The following is a 15,026-nucleotide window of genomic DNA, read 5'->3' as shown; positions in this document are numbered from 1 at the left end:
AATCAGACCCAAAGCTGCAGGGTCCATGTCCTTGACCACTATACTTACTGGCCTAAATAGAAAGCAACACAGAGAAACTGTCCGTCAGCAAAACTGCCACAATAAGGTAAATATTTTAATAAATTAAGCTTGTTGCTGATATGAGCATCTTTTTTTCTGAGTTTAATTTTCAGATAATTTTATGATCAGTTTCAGCATCATAGGGTATGCATTTGTTGGCATTTGTCTTGTATCCAAGGCACTATGTTAAATTTACTGGTATAATCTCTCCTGAGTTAGTTATTCTGAGGGAAGTACTGTATGTAGGTCACTGAACTTAGTCTCATTAAGACAGGCCTCTTGTCTGTTTTGTTCACTGCTATATCTTGTACTAGATGCCCAAAGGTGGAGGTGCTGAGCAGGTTTTGAACAAATGAATTGGGTTATTCTTGTTGTTTGAACACTTGTGCATGGCCATATGATGAGCGTGCCAGAGTCAGAACCTAAGCCTGGAGAGCTGCAGTCCATTCCGTGTTCTAGTCCATTGCTTCTTGTGCAGGCAGGTTTGGATGTGGGTCTGTCAGTAGTCTGGGAGCTTTTAAGTGGAGAATTCATGTGATATGAACAGTTTGAGCAATGCATCTATGTCAAGATCTATCATGTAAATTAAAGGATTGGAGGAAGGGAAATTTCAGACCATTGTATAAATCTTCATGTAGTTTGGACTGACAGAATGTCAACTGTGTAATACTTCGGAGTTAGAACTGACAGACATGTTGACTTAATTTGGGCAGGAATTGTAGGAGGGAAGGTAACTAAAAGGTTTCAGGTCTTGGTAGTTGGACAGCAAATAGATTGAGAGAAATAGGGGAAATTATTAACTGAAAAAGGAGGTCAAGGAGAAGTCTTTTTTTTTTCTTTTGAGTTTATATATGATCCATTTGTTTTTATTCATATTGAATTTAAGATGATGACAGCAGCCAAGCAAGCAATAGAAAATTCTACTAAAATACCAGAGGAAGTTAGAAAAGATGCTTGTAATCCCAGCACTTGGGAAGTGGAAGCAGGAGGCTTGGGAGTTCAAGCCTAGCCTGGACTACACAATGAGGTAGAGGCCAGCCTGGGATATATGACAAAACTCATTCTCCAAAATCTAGAAAACACATGGTGGCTTACATCTGTTATCCAGCTACTGAGCAGGTAGAGATCAGGAGGATTATGGTTTGAGACCAGCAGGCGGGGGCGCAGGCGTCAGTTAGTGAGATCCTGATCTCAACACACAAGCTGGGCATGGTGATACATGCTCTAACTGTAACAGGATGCAGCAGCCCTGGGCAAAAATACAAGAATATCTGACTATCTGAAAATAACTCAAGCAACAAAAAGGACTTAGATCCTGGCACCACGTCATTCACGCCTGTAATCCTGTGTACTCAGGAGGCTGAGACCGTAGGACCTCAGTTCTAAGCCAGCTCAGGCAGGAAAGTCCATAAGGCTCTTATTTCCACTAAACAAACAATCAAAAAAGATACAAGTGGAGCTGTGGCTCACAAGTAGTAGGGCACTAACCTTGAGCACAAAAGTGCTCAAGCATCCAGGCCCAGAGTTTAAACCCCACAACTGGCAAAAGGAAAAAAATAAAGGACTTGGGCAAGATTCAAATGGTAGAATGACTGCCTAGTAAGTGCAAGGCCCCAAGCTCAAACCCTAGTATTTCTGACACCTCAAAAATAAGACTGGGGATGTAATTCAGTGGTAGAATGTTTGCTTAGCATGAACAAGGCTAGAATTTTATCCTGAGCACCATCAAAAAAAGAAAGAAAAAAATATAAAAAGATACTACTGTATTTGAATTTTAAAAATTTTGCTATTACAATAGTAAATTTCAGTAACTGAATATTTATGTAAAATTCAATAATTCTGCCCCTAAAATAGCCAAACCATTGAGCATATTGCTAACCTAGTGGAACAACATGGCAGCGATATCTGGTGGACTCTTCCTCCTGAGCAACTTCTTCCAAAAGAAGTCTTATCTCAGGTAAGCTTCCTTCTGTATTTAGCAGCCTTTGTGGTATTCACGACTGAAGGACAATGTGAGAGACCGTTATAGTCAATAGTGATCATATAGTAATGGGACATTAATGAATTGACTTAATATAAATGGGAAGCAGTGCAGTCTGGGAGTGGGTATGGAGTTTGGCAGTAAAGTGTAGCATTGAACCAGGCAGCCATGATAGGCTTGCTTGTGATCTCACTGGGGGTCAAGACTGGTTCTGACCCACATGGTCCACAAGGCAGATGTACTTGAGTCAGAGAGAATAGCCTCTCACATTGACACTCAAAACTGTGAGGTATATGGCTGAAAGCTGATTTCCTCGCAAGTCCAAGAATTCACGTACTGCCTTGGTCAGTGGATAACCAAGTGGCTGTAGTTCCTTGCACATGCCAGCAGAGGGAGCTGTGCTGAACAAGGAAATGCTTCTGGATGCTCTAGGTTTTATTGGAAAATGTGGATTTAGTGTTTTTATTTCCATATCTTCAGTCCTCAGACAGTCCTTACTGTATGACTGTGGCCTTGGAGTAAGAAAGATGTTTTTCCATTCTCCACTAGGCTGGCGGTCCCGATGCCTTGGAGTATGTGCCAGGACAGGACATCCTGGACATATGGTTTGAAAGTGGAACCTCATGGTCTTACGTTCTTCCAGGTAATTCCTAAAAATCAACTCTGCCCATTAAGGAGTTGTGAAAGTACAGCAATGTTGCTTAGAGAGCTGTCTGTAATCAAACAGGTTTTTTTTGTTGTTGTTCTTTTGCTTATCTAGAAGATTGGCTATAATATAATTTTAGACCTGGAAGCATCCTTAGAAATTATTTAACCCAATAATTTACAAACTTGGTTTTGCTTTTCAGGATGAAATTTTTGTTTAGAGTTGTTGTTGTTGTGTTATATGGGGAGTTGAACCCAAGACCTCACCCATGTTAGGCAAATGCTATGCCACTTGAGCCATGCCCCATCCCTGAAATTTCACTTAGAACTACAACATATAGGATAGGTAAAAATGGGAATTTTTAGCCAGGCATGATGGTATGCACTGGAATTCTAGCACTCAGAAGGCTGAGACAAGGATTTATGTGATGTTTCTCCCTTGTCTAAACCAGTTTGTTTTCCCTCAGCCTACTGCTTGGCTACCTCAAGGCATCCAATTTATAACTGAAATAGCAGAATCCTCACCTTAAAAAGAAATAAAAATAATGGCTGGGTGCTAGTGCACTCACATTCTAGCTACTCAGGATGCTGATATGTAAGGATCACTATTTAAAACCAGCTCAGGCAGAGAAGTCCATGAGAGTCTTACCTCCAGTTAACCAGCAGAAAGTGGGTTTGTGGCTCAAGTGATAGAGTGCTATTTTCTTGAGCACAAAAGGTCAGGGTCACTACCCAGGCACTGAGTTCAAGCCCCAGTACTGCCAAAGAAAAAAAAAAAGGTAGCGAGGAATAGAAATAGAGACTGAGAACAAAAGCCAATAGCAGGGGCCTGGGAAGTGGCTCAGTGTAGAGTGTTTGTCTTGTGTTCATGAGGCCCTTGGTTCAATTCCTCAGCACCACATAAGCAAAAAGAAAAAAGCCGGAAGTGGCGCTGTGTCTCAAGTGATAGAGTGCTAGCCTTGAGCTGAAGAGCTGAGGGACAGCGCCCAGGCCCAGAGTTCAGGTGCCACAACCAGACCCCAAAAAAAAAAAGAAAGCCAGTAGCAGTTGGGAAGGAAGAGAATAAAGGGATAAATATGTCTGAAACATTTTATACATATATTTAAAAATGGAATAAAGAAACATGTTAAATTATTTTTAGTCAGAGAGGCGATAAAAGTAACAGGCGAGTTGAGTGCCAGTGGCTCACACCTATAATCCTAGCTACTCAGGAGGCTGAGATCTGAGGATTGTGGTGTGAAGCCAGTCTGGGCAAGAAAGTACTCATGAGACTCTTATCTCCAGTTAACTACTCAAAAACCAGAAGTGGCACTGTGGCTCAATTGGTAGAGTGCTAGCCTTGAGCAAAAGAGCTCAGGGACAGCACACAGGTCCTGAGTTCAAGCCCCACAACTGGAGGGGGTGGGGCGGGGAACAGGAGTGCATTTGATCAAGGTACAGTGTATGCATGTATGGAAATAGAGTAAAATCCCTTTGTACAAAAAAAATCAAGAAACAGTCTGATCTGATCATTTTTCAGTAGGGAAAATGAGATTTTAGGAAAGCCAAATGTGGTTATTGTCACCTCGATTCTTTGTGAGTATTACAGTTCCTCTTCTAGATTACGTTGTCCACATGTCAGCAATCTTCTGTCCAAACGAAGCTATACAACACCCTGAGCACACTCAATATAAATGATGGACTTTGTGTGATAAGGTGTCATTGCCGGTTGATAGATTGTAACCAACTTTCCACTCTAGCCAACAGTGTCAATAGTAGAGACACTGTAGGCAGGGTGGATGAGAGCTATATGTTCTGTTCAGTTTTGCTGTGAACCTAAAAGTGTATTTTTAGTTATTATTTTGGCTTAAATTATGTTCAGGTATCACATAGGTTAAGTAATAGTTTTGCCATATTCCTGTGTGCTGGCTCTAAATTTACTTTTTTTTTGAGAGCGAGAGTGTCCCTATGCAGTCCAGGCTGGTCTGAACTCACCCTTCTGCCTCGGTTTCTCAAGGGGGGCTGGGATTACGGGCGGGTAGGAAATGCTAATTTTGTTACATGGTTAAATGTTACATTTCCTGGAATTCTAAAACTTCATACTTCCTACCACATCATACATTGTTCTGTTCAAGAAGTAAAAAATATGAAATAGAAAACATAAACTGAAAAAAAGCTTTTTCTCCCTCTTGTAAACTTTAGATACATAATTTGCACAAAGGATTTAGCATTATATATCAAAGCTTTGAAACAGTTGATGGAATAGGTGTGTTTACAGGAATCTCTGCTGCAGAAGTAAGCAGTTCTGGGTGAAGATTTTGTGTCTGGATATTCCTTGCAGGGTTATTTATTTCTAACCGTACATGATTTGAAACAATGAACCAGTGATTACCTATAAAAAATGATTCAAGCATTTGGTATGCATGCATACAAGATAATGATATATAGACATTAAATGGAATATTTATGTATGAGTGGAAGTATTTCAAGTACAGGATTCACAGTGGCAGAAGTCAGGGAGAATGTCTTGATTTGCTAACAAACTCCCATCTGTATTGGTATATATAAACAAAGTCTTGGAAGGAAATATAAGATGATAAAATAATTATGTCTATAGGGGAAATGTTTATAATATTCCTTTTTTCTTTCTTTCTTTCTTTTTTTTTGTTGTTGTACAAGAACTCAGGGCTTGGGTGCTATCTCTTGGCTTTGTTGTTGCTCAGGGATAACACTGTACCACTTAAGCCACACCTTCAATTCCAGTTTTTTTTTCTTTTTCTTTTTCTTTTTTTTTTTTTGGGTCTGGTCGTGGGGCCTGAACTCTGGGCCTGGGTGCTGTCCCTCAGCTCTTCAGCTCAAGGCTAGCACTCTACCACTTGAGCCACAGTGCCACTTCCGGCTTTTTTCTTTTTGCTTATGTGGTGCTGAGGAATCGAACCCAGGGCCTAAGGCATGCAAGGCAAGCGCTCTACCACTGAGCCACCTTCCCAGCCCCCAGTTTTATTTTCTTTTTTTCTCCCTTCCTTCCTTCCTTCCTTCCTTCCTTCCTTCCTTCCTTCCTTCCTTCCTTCCTTCCTTCCTTCCTCCCTCCCTTCCTTCCTTCCTTCCTTCCTTCCTTCCTTTCTTCCTTCCTTCCTTCCTTCCTTCCTTCCTTCCTTCCTTCCTTCCTTCCCTCCTTCCCTCCTTCCCTTCCTCCTTCCTTCCTCCCTCTCCCTCTCTCTATTTTCTTTCTTGCCTGCCTGCCTGCCTTCCTTCCTTCCTTCCTTCCTTCCTTACTGCCTTCCTGCCTTCCTTCCTGCCTTCCTTCCTTCCTGCCTGCCTCCTTCCTTCCTTCCTTCCTTCCTTCCTTCCTTCCTTTCTCTCTCTCTTTCTTTCTTTCTTTTCTTCCTCCCTTTCCCTTCCCTTCTCTTCCCCTTCCTTCCTTCCTTCCTTCCTTTCTTTCTTTCTTTTTTTCATTGTGGCTAGTTACTGATAGTCTGATGGATTTTCCTGCCCCAGCTGGGTTTGAATTGTAAACTTCAGATCTCAGCCATTTGAGAAACTGAGATTGCAGGCATGAGTCATTTTTATTTTGTCACTTTAATTAAGTTACTGTAAAACAATGTTTATTTTTTTAGGTACTGACCAAAGAGCAGATTTGTACTTGGAAGGAAAAGACCAACTTGGGGGCTGGTTTCAGTCTTCTTTACTAACAAGTGTGGCAACAAGGAAGAAAGCGCCTTTTAAGTAAGTGTCCCTGAGCTCAAGGCCAATGTCTTTGAGTACCTGCCAGTGTGGGAAGCCCTGTGCTGGGTAATATGTATATATGCATAGGTATGATGCTATATAAATGCAACATTAACAAAGTTAGAGCTATTCTTCTTCTATAAGAAAGCACTATGGTCTTCTGTCACATTAGAGGAAGAATTTGAAGTAAGAAAAGAAGCTAGCATAGCGGCATATACAAGCCACTCAAGACGAGAGGATTGTTATTTGACATCAACCTTGTAAAATTATGTGAGAGCCATCCTATCTGAAAGAACAAGTAAAAACAAAACAGCCTGTGGCATGAAGCATGACTCAAGTGGTAGAACCCCTGCATAGCAAGTGCAAGGCTCTGAGTTCAAATCCCAGTACCTCCAAAAATAAAAATAAAAACTCAAACAAGCAATAAAGGTAAGAAAATGAAAAAAGGGAAAAAGAAGAGACCTCACCAAAGAAGTAGTTGATGAAAATTTTAACTCTTCAAAAGTTGTCATCAACTGGAGTAGAGGGGAAAAGCTATAGGTCTTGAACTCAGGTGAATTCAGGTGAGACTTAACCAGGATTATAGGGAAGGATGCTTTAATCTTACTTGTGATACCCACAGTGACTAGTAAACTGAAACATTACTTAGGGAATTTTCTTAATTACTGTGTTTTTAGCTAGTACAGATAATTACTCTTCTTATTGAAATTGGAGAGCAGTTCAATCAGAAAAATTATTAATAACTTAAAGTTTTTGCTACCAATAGTGACATATCCATCCTAAAACAATTTCCATATCTCTTCTCTAATGTGTTTCTTTAATACTTATCAGAACAGCAGATGCTGTTTCTTCAGGTAATTTACAGGTGGTTGTTCTTTTTTTTTTTTTTTTTTAAATTTTATTTTATTTTATTTGAGAACATACTGTACAGAGGGGTTACAATTACATGGGCAGGATAATGCATACATTTCTTACCAAGCATTGCAGCCTCCTCCTTTGTTTACCCTTCACCTCCCTTCTCAGCCTCCCCCCTCCCCCCCCCCCAATCATACCCCCCTCCCCTCCCCCCCACTCCGACATTGTAAAGCTGGTTTTGACATGACATTTTGTACTTCTCATTGTTGCAACAGGTCCACCTGAATCCTTAAACGACTTGTTTGTCCCCATCTCCTCCACATGTTATACTGACATCAAATATAGTGAAAGCGGGGGTCAGGTGGTTGTTCTTTCAAGACATGCTTTTCCTTCATTAGTTTCAGTGACTCTTCAATATTGATTCTTCAACATGTAATACGTCAGGAAATAATGTGTTTAATGAGTGGAAACTCCTCCAGTTTTCTGTGCAGAAGTAGAGAGCTCACTACTTAACTATCCCTATCTGTTAGCAGCTGAGAACCAACCTTTAAGAAAAGCTTTCACCTATAATCAGTCAAGGAAAAAAAAAATCTGACTTGGGTCCAACTGGGATCGCCTTTAAATTACGCATTATCTTCAAAGGAATTATAATCATGCTGTCATTAAAGTAGCTAACTCACCTTCTTAGGACAGTGGTTGTCCATGGGTTTACCCTCGGAGAAAAGGGAGAGAAGATGTCCAAGTCCCTTGGGAATGTCATTGACCCTGATGTCATCATCAATGGAGGACAGGTAGGTCCTACCATTAGAAGCCATTTGATTTTTGTTCAACAGTTCATAATTGGCAGCCCGAAACTAAAATGCAGTAACTTCAGTGTAAACAAACACCTAAGAATAAAACTATCAGCCAGGAATTGGTACTATAATCCTAGCTACTTAGGAGGCTGAGATCCGAGGACTGTGGCTCAAAGCCAGCCCAGGCAGGAAAGTCTGGGAGACTCTTATCTCTAATTACTATTAAAAAGCCAGAAATGGCTCTGGGACTCAAAGAAGTAGAGCACTGGCCTTGAGCACAAAAGCTCAGGGACAGTGTCCAGGCCCTGAATTCAAGCCTGTCTCCTTACTCTTCCCCCCACCCCCCCAAAAAAAGAAAAGAATAAAACTTACCTTTTCTAAAGTGTTTGCTGCACTCACTGGAATTGACGTCATTCTGTTTGTGTGCTGCTCCTCCGCTGCAGGATCAGAGCACCGAGCCTCCCTATGGTGCTGATGTCCTTCGCTGGTGGGTCGCTGAGTCCAATGTCTTCAGCGAAGTCACAATTGGCTCATCCGCGCTCAAGGCTGCCAGAGATGACCTTAACAAGGTTAGAGCCATGACTCCCCGGTTTCCCAGTGGAAACTTCACTAACTCATTGTTGTAAAAATGGATGCACACTTTCTCTGGCATAATAAGACTAAGTGAAAAGGAGATTGCAAGTTGTGAGTATTTAAAGATAATTCTGAATTAATTTGCTGAAAACGTTACTAGTAGCTGGACATGGTGATGCACGCCTCTAATCCCAGCTATCTGAGAGGTGGAGATGGGAGTCAGCCTGAGCAAAAACTTGCAACACTCTCATTTCACAAGAATCGCAGCATGCTGGTATGTATCTGCAATCCTAGCTATATAGGAGGAATAGGGAGGGGAATTTTTGTCTAAGGCTAGCCCCGGTAATAACGTTAGACTCTATCTGAAAAATAACTAAAACCAAAAGAGTTAAAGACAGACTGGTAAAGTATTTGAGGTGAAACTCCAGTACTTCGATAGATAGATAGATAGATAGATAGATAGATAGATAGATAGATAGATAGATAGATAGAGTAGTTCCAAAAATTTCTTTTCATACTTTATTAACACAAAATATAAGACTGATATAAAATTATATTAATTTTCTCTAACAGACATTATTTAGCCGTAAAAATCTGTTGCTTGTTTGTGTAAGGGTTATTGGAAAGAAAGTTTGTTTATGTAGGAACAATTGTATGTTAATGTCTGTAAGTGGTTGTGAAGGGGTTTTAATTCAGTTGATCAGTGTCACCTTTTCATCTTTCCCCCCCTCTCTCCCAACTCCTCCCATCTCCTCTTTTTACAGTCTCCCGCCCTTTCTCTCTACAATGGGTTTAAAATAATGTATCCTATGAAGGAAGTAAAGGTTGGATTAAACTTAATAGACTTCTTGTGGAATTTGAAATCCCCATGACATTTATCCTGCTGTACTCTTTCTTGCCTTCAATAGCTTAGAAACACACTCCGCTTTCTTCTGGGAAATGTGACTGGTTTCAACCCAGAGACAGACTCCATTCCTGTGGACGAAATGTATGTCATAGACCAATACATGCTACACCTGCTTCAGGACCTGGCCACCAAGGTAACATTTGCTTTAGGAGAACAGAAATGGCAGCTGTGGGGTGCTGAACTGTTGAATGTTTTGTCTGACCAGGGCAGACATTATAGAGACAGCAATTGGAGCTGCTTAAGTTTGCTAAATTGCACACACTCCACCCCTCTTCTCTGTGACCTTCAGTATGAAGTGTTTGAAAGCACAATTGAGGGACATGGTAGAGGCCGTGGACTAGGCTTTTCCAGGCCTCACTTTCCTCTGCTTCCCGAACAGAGAGGAATAGAGTTGTATTTTATTTATCTGCAGATGCATCCCTCATTTCAGACAGAGCTGAAATGATTATTTTTATGTGTCTTAAAATATTTGCTCATTGTCATCTTTACATAAAGAGGCACAAGTAATTTGTGCTTTCTCAAAACTGAAAATGTATGCCCAACACAGGCACACATGTCATTGCTGCTCAGATCAAGTCAGGAGAGGTGGGAAGGGAAGGGACAGTAAAGGAAAAACAAAGGAGGGATAGCAATGCTTGATAGGAAATGTACTCATTAACTTACTCATGTATCTGTAACCCCTCTATACAGTATCTTTACAATAAAAAAACTAAAAAAAAGAAAATTAAAAAAAGAAAAACAAAAATAAGTCAGGCAGCCAGATGCCGGTGGCTTACGCCTGTAATCCTACCTAGCTCCTCAGGAAGTTCAAAGCCAACCCAGACAGAAAACTCTGTGAGACTCTCATCTCCAAGCAACTGCCAAATAGCTAGAAGCAGAGATGTGGCTCAGGAGTTCCAGCCTTGGGAAAAACAGCCAAGCAAGACTGTGAGGCCCTGAGTTTAAGCCCTAGTACTGGCACCAAAACAAACACCGACACCCTCCCCCCCCCCCCCCAAAAAAAAAAAAAAAAAAACCCAGATCAGGCAATTGTGAATTATTGGTAAGTTGCACTCTTAGCTATTTAAAAGTGGTGTGATTCTGTCACTTAAACTTGAGGGCTGGGGATATCGCCCAGCGCAGCTCTTGCTCTGTATGTGAGAGTCCCTGGGTTCAATCATCAGCACTACAAATTCACAGCAAAGCAAACCAGCACGGTCCTTTCTTTTCATTGCCGTGTGTGTGTGTGCTCTCTTACAGCTTGCAGAGTGGAGTCGCCTTTTTTTTTTTTGCTGGTCATGGGGCTTAAACTCTGGGTCTGGACACTGTCCCTCAGCTCTTCAGCTCAAGACTAGAGCTCTACCACTGGAGCCACAGCGCCACTTCCAGCTTTTTCTGTTTATGTGGTGCTGAGGAATCGAACCCAGGGCCTCATGCTTGCAAGGCAAGCACTCTACCGCTGACCTACCTTCCCAGCCCTGGAGTAGCCTTTTATTTATTCACTTTTAAGACATTTTTATAAAGGAACATTTCACTTATGTTATTTTTCTTGTATTTATTCCACATTCCAAATGTCTTTTGACTTGAACCTCTAGATTACTGACTCCTACAAGCAGTATGATTTCGGAAAGGTGATTCGGCTGTTGAAAGCATTTTACACAAGAGAGCTCTCCAACTTTTACTTCAGCATCATCAAGGACAGGTAGGTGTGACTGTCAAATGTAGTCAGCAAGTGTTTTTTGAGTGTGGACTCAGGCCTGGCAAACGTTGGGGCCCAGTTATGACCAAAGTGGGTGCTGCACAGCCATCAGGATTGGCCTCCAGTTACCCTTTGTTATCAGGCCTTACCTACCACTTACTAGCTTCATGATCTGGCTCATCTGCATGACACAGGACTTACCACAGAGTGTGGTCACGGGCAGAAGAGATGGCAGAAGCAGTAGAGGAAGTGCTCAATTAGAGATGGCTGCTAGTACTGGGGTAGGAGCGTCGTGCTGTGCTGGGGGGCTAGCACATCGCCCTGGACGGAGGAAGGGCAGTGACACAGCAACACTTGCCAGGTCAGGGCGTCCTTTAGACAGTGCCGTGCAGAACCTCAGTGCTGCGTGTGCCGATTGCGGGTGAAGTGCTGTGTGTCACTGGGGCAGTGGGAGGGAGGTGTCAGCCTGTTCAGCTCCAGAACCCCACATAAGGATGGACTGTGGCTGCGTTCCTCCCCCAGCGCGCTGGCAGCATTTGGGGGTGAGGGGCAGTTGGAAATGCCCGCAGCTAGCTTTTTAGTCTGGCCTGCCAGCTGCCATCTACCTCGTCAGAACTGGATGTGGCATGTGGGTTTCTTAAGAAGGTGGGCACAATCTGATCATATACAGTACTTCATATCAAAAGGAACTCCAGGAAATGGAAACCCGAGGTGTTTTTCTTTGTTGATATTTTTGTATTTCTTTTTTGTTCCTTTACTTCTCTGTCTTTGGGAGAGCAGGGAAGGGGCACAGAATTTGGAGGGTCAAAGCAGGAACAAATGCAGCAGTGGTACTCACTGGATACTATGTTGAAAATGTATACAACTTGTGGGTGGAGATAAGAGGAAAAAACTGGGATAGAATGAGGGAAGACGTGACACTGTCCAAAAAGAAATGTATTCTTTTTTTTTTGTTTTTGGGTGGGGGGTTCCAGTCGTGGGGCCTGAACTCTGGGCCTGGGCGCTGTCTTTCAGCTCTTCAGCTCAAGGCTAGTGCTCTACCTACTTGAGCCACACGGCCACTTATGGCTTTTTTCTTTTTGCTTATGTGGTGCTGAGGAATCGAACCCAGGGCCTCAAGCATGCAAGGCAAGTGCTCTCCCGCTGAGCCACCTTCCCAGCCCAACTGTACTCTTTTTCAGTTATGGAGCTACAACTCTGGGCTTGGGTGCTGTGCAAGTGCTCTCCCGCTTGAGCCACAGCGCCACTTCTAGTTTTCTAGTGGTATATTGGAGATAAAGAGTCTCACGGACTTTCTTTCCCAGGCTGGCTTTGAACCATGATCCTCAGATCTTAGCCTCCTGAGTAGCTAGGATTACAGGCGTGAGCCACCAGCACCGGGCTAAGAAATGTACTCTCTTTACCTGACTTACGTAACTATAATCCCTCTGTACCTCACCATTATAATAACAATAGAAAGTTAAAAAAAATGCAGGTGGGTACATAGGGAGCGGGCGGAGCATGTTGGTGTGTGAGTCGCGGGGGCTGTGGAACTGCGATGCGTGCAGCGTGGGTGGTGTGCGGGGGGGGGGGGGCGGTGAGGGCTGTGGAACCGCGATGCGCGCGGCGTGGGCGGCGTGTGAGTCGCGGGGCTGTGGAACCGCGATGCGCGCGGCGTGGGTGGTGTGGGGGGGGCTGTGGAACCGCGATGCGCGCGGCGTGGGTGGTGTGCGGGGGTGGGGGCTGTGGAACCGCGAGGCGCGCGGCGTGGGTGGCGTGTGAGTCGCGGGGCTGTGGAACCGCGATGCGCGCGGCGTGGGTGGCGTGTGAGTCGCGGGGCTGTGGAACCGCGATGCGCGCGGCGTGGGTGGTGTGGGGGGGGCTGTGGAACCGCGATGCGCGCGGCGTGGGTGGTGTGGGGGGGGCTGTGGAACCGCGATGCGCGCGGCGTGGGTGGTGTGGGGGGGGCTGTGGAACCGCGATGCGCGCGGCGTGGGTGGTGTGGGGGGGGCTGTGGAACCGCGATGCGTGCGGCGTGGGTGGTGTGCGGGGGGGGGGGGGGGGGCGGTGAGGGCTGTGGAACCGCGATGCGCGCGGCGTGGGCGGCGTGTGAGTCGCGGGGCTGTGGAACCGCGAGGCGCGCGGCGTGGGTGGTGTGCGGGGGGGGGGGGCGGTGAGGGCTGTGGAACCGCGATGCGCGCGGCGTGGGTGGTGTGCGGGGGTGGGGGCTGTGGAACCGCGATGCGCGCGGCGTGGGTGGTGTGGGGGGGGCTGTGGAACCGCGATGCGCGCGGCGTGGCGGCGTGTGAGTCGCGGGGCTGTGGAACCGCGATGCGCGCGGCGTGGTGGCGCTGACGGCCGCGCTCACGCAGGCTTTACTGCGAGAGTGAGAACGACCCCCGGCGGCGCTCCTGTCAGACGGCACTGGCGGAAGTTTTGGATGTGCTCGTTCGGTCTTTCGCTCCCATCCTCCCTCACCTGGCTGAAGAGGTGTTCCAGCACACGCCCTACCTGAAAGGTAAGTGGGATTTGTCCCCCCCCCCCCCCGCAGGGGTCAGGTACTCCACGCAGCGAGGATGGTGGCCGAGTGGAGCTGACCATCTCTAACGCCCGACGGGCCGCTTCAGAATGCCGACAGGTCACCGTTCTCAGTGCGCTTAGGCATGCCCCAAAGTCTATTTTACTTGCGAATGCTTGGGAATATTTTGGTGACAGTTTCTTTTCCTCAGGAATGAATCAAGCTATTAGAATGTTAGAATCTGCGTAGAAAGGAGAGGGTGAGGGGAGAGTCCCAGTAAATATTCCAGCTCTAGACAGGCGCTGTTAATCTCGGGACCTCTCTCTGATACTTTCCACCGTCCTGTTGGTAGAGACGTAGACTGCCCCCATGGTGGTTCATCACGAGTCTCAGAAATAACTGCTCCCTCTTGCCAGCACCAGTGAATCCTTAGTGGTTACAGCCCAGGTACATGTCGGTCTGCTCATTCTTCTTCCAAAGACCAGAGTGTCTTCCGCACGGGGTGGATCAGCACCAGCTCTATCTGGAAGAAGCCTGGGCTGGAGGAGGCGGTGGAGAGCACGTGCGCCATGCGCGATTCCTTCCTCGGAAGCATCCCTGGCAAAAACGCCGCCGAGTACGAGGTCATCATTGTCATAGAGCCCGGGCTGCTCTTTGAGATCATGGAGGTATGCCACTAAATTATTAATTTAGAGATGAGGATTTCAGTCAGTCCTGCCATGTCCATGTTATCTATATAATTGTTTCCTACATTTTTTCGTAGAAGAGGCATCCTCTGCTCGTGGGCACAAGCATGCTGTTCTGTAGGGACAGGAAGTTACAAGAGTTCCTGAAGTGAACTCTCAGGGTTAGAAGGTTGCACACAGGGGAAATGACAGTAGTCTTATCAGAATGTCCTATCAGAATACATACAATTTCGGAGTTTTGTAGTAAGAGTAAGGTGTATTTGAGTATTTTGTCAATATGGACCAGATTTGAAACAAACTCAAAAATTACATCTGTCTCTAATTCCATGTGATCTGGAGAAAATACTTTGTTTTGCTTTGTTTTATTTGAGGTAGGGTCTTACTGTGTAGCCCAGGCTGGCCTTGAACTTTATGCTTGAGACTTTTGGGATTATAGGCACACACTATCAAGCTAGCAAACTATCCTGTATATCTCAGAGCATACATCCCGTAATTATTTCCCAAAAAGGCCCATCAAAATTTCTTTCCTAAACATTTTTTTTCTTCCTAATATTCGTAGGGGTTAATTTCCTAGCTTAAGCCTAACACATTACTGAGAGTTTTTTCTTTAGTTAATGCTTAAGATCAGAATTGGGACTGAATATA

The 15,026-nt window shown here is 44.6% G+C and overlaps 1 protein-coding gene across 2 annotated transcripts in view; it reads left to right on the top strand.

The window, feature by feature from the left end:
• Positions 1 to 15,026, top strand: part of Iars2 (isoleucyl-tRNA synthetase 2, mitochondrial) — a 49,267-nt gene that overhangs the window by 30,111 nt on the left and 4,130 nt on the right. For both annotated transcript variants that reach the window (XM_042681838.1, XM_042681839.1), the window contains exons 13-21: positions 1,915 to 2,017; positions 2,591 to 2,684; positions 6,283 to 6,391; positions 7,935 to 8,037; positions 8,484 to 8,609; positions 9,522 to 9,653; positions 11,095 to 11,201; positions 13,550 to 13,695; positions 14,176 to 14,363. In XM_042681838.1, the coding sequence (XP_042537772.1) occupies positions 1,915 to 2,017; positions 2,591 to 2,684; positions 6,283 to 6,391; positions 7,935 to 8,037; positions 8,484 to 8,609; positions 9,522 to 9,653; positions 11,095 to 11,201; positions 13,550 to 13,695; positions 14,176 to 14,363 (1,108 nt within the window). The remainder of the gene's footprint in view (positions 1 to 1,914; positions 2,018 to 2,590; positions 2,685 to 6,282; positions 6,392 to 7,934; positions 8,038 to 8,483; positions 8,610 to 9,521; positions 9,654 to 11,094; positions 11,202 to 13,549; positions 13,696 to 14,175; positions 14,364 to 15,026) is intronic.

The sequence above is a fragment of the Dipodomys spectabilis genome, unplaced genomic scaffold (genome assembly GCF_019054845.1).
Source record: "Dipodomys spectabilis isolate Male_0828 unplaced genomic scaffold, ASM1905484v1 ptg000069l, whole genome shotgun sequence".
In the NCBI taxonomy this organism is placed as follows: domain Eukaryota; kingdom Metazoa; phylum Chordata; class Mammalia; order Rodentia; family Heteromyidae; genus Dipodomys; species Dipodomys spectabilis.
This window is presented reverse-complemented; position numbering and strand designations above follow the sequence as displayed.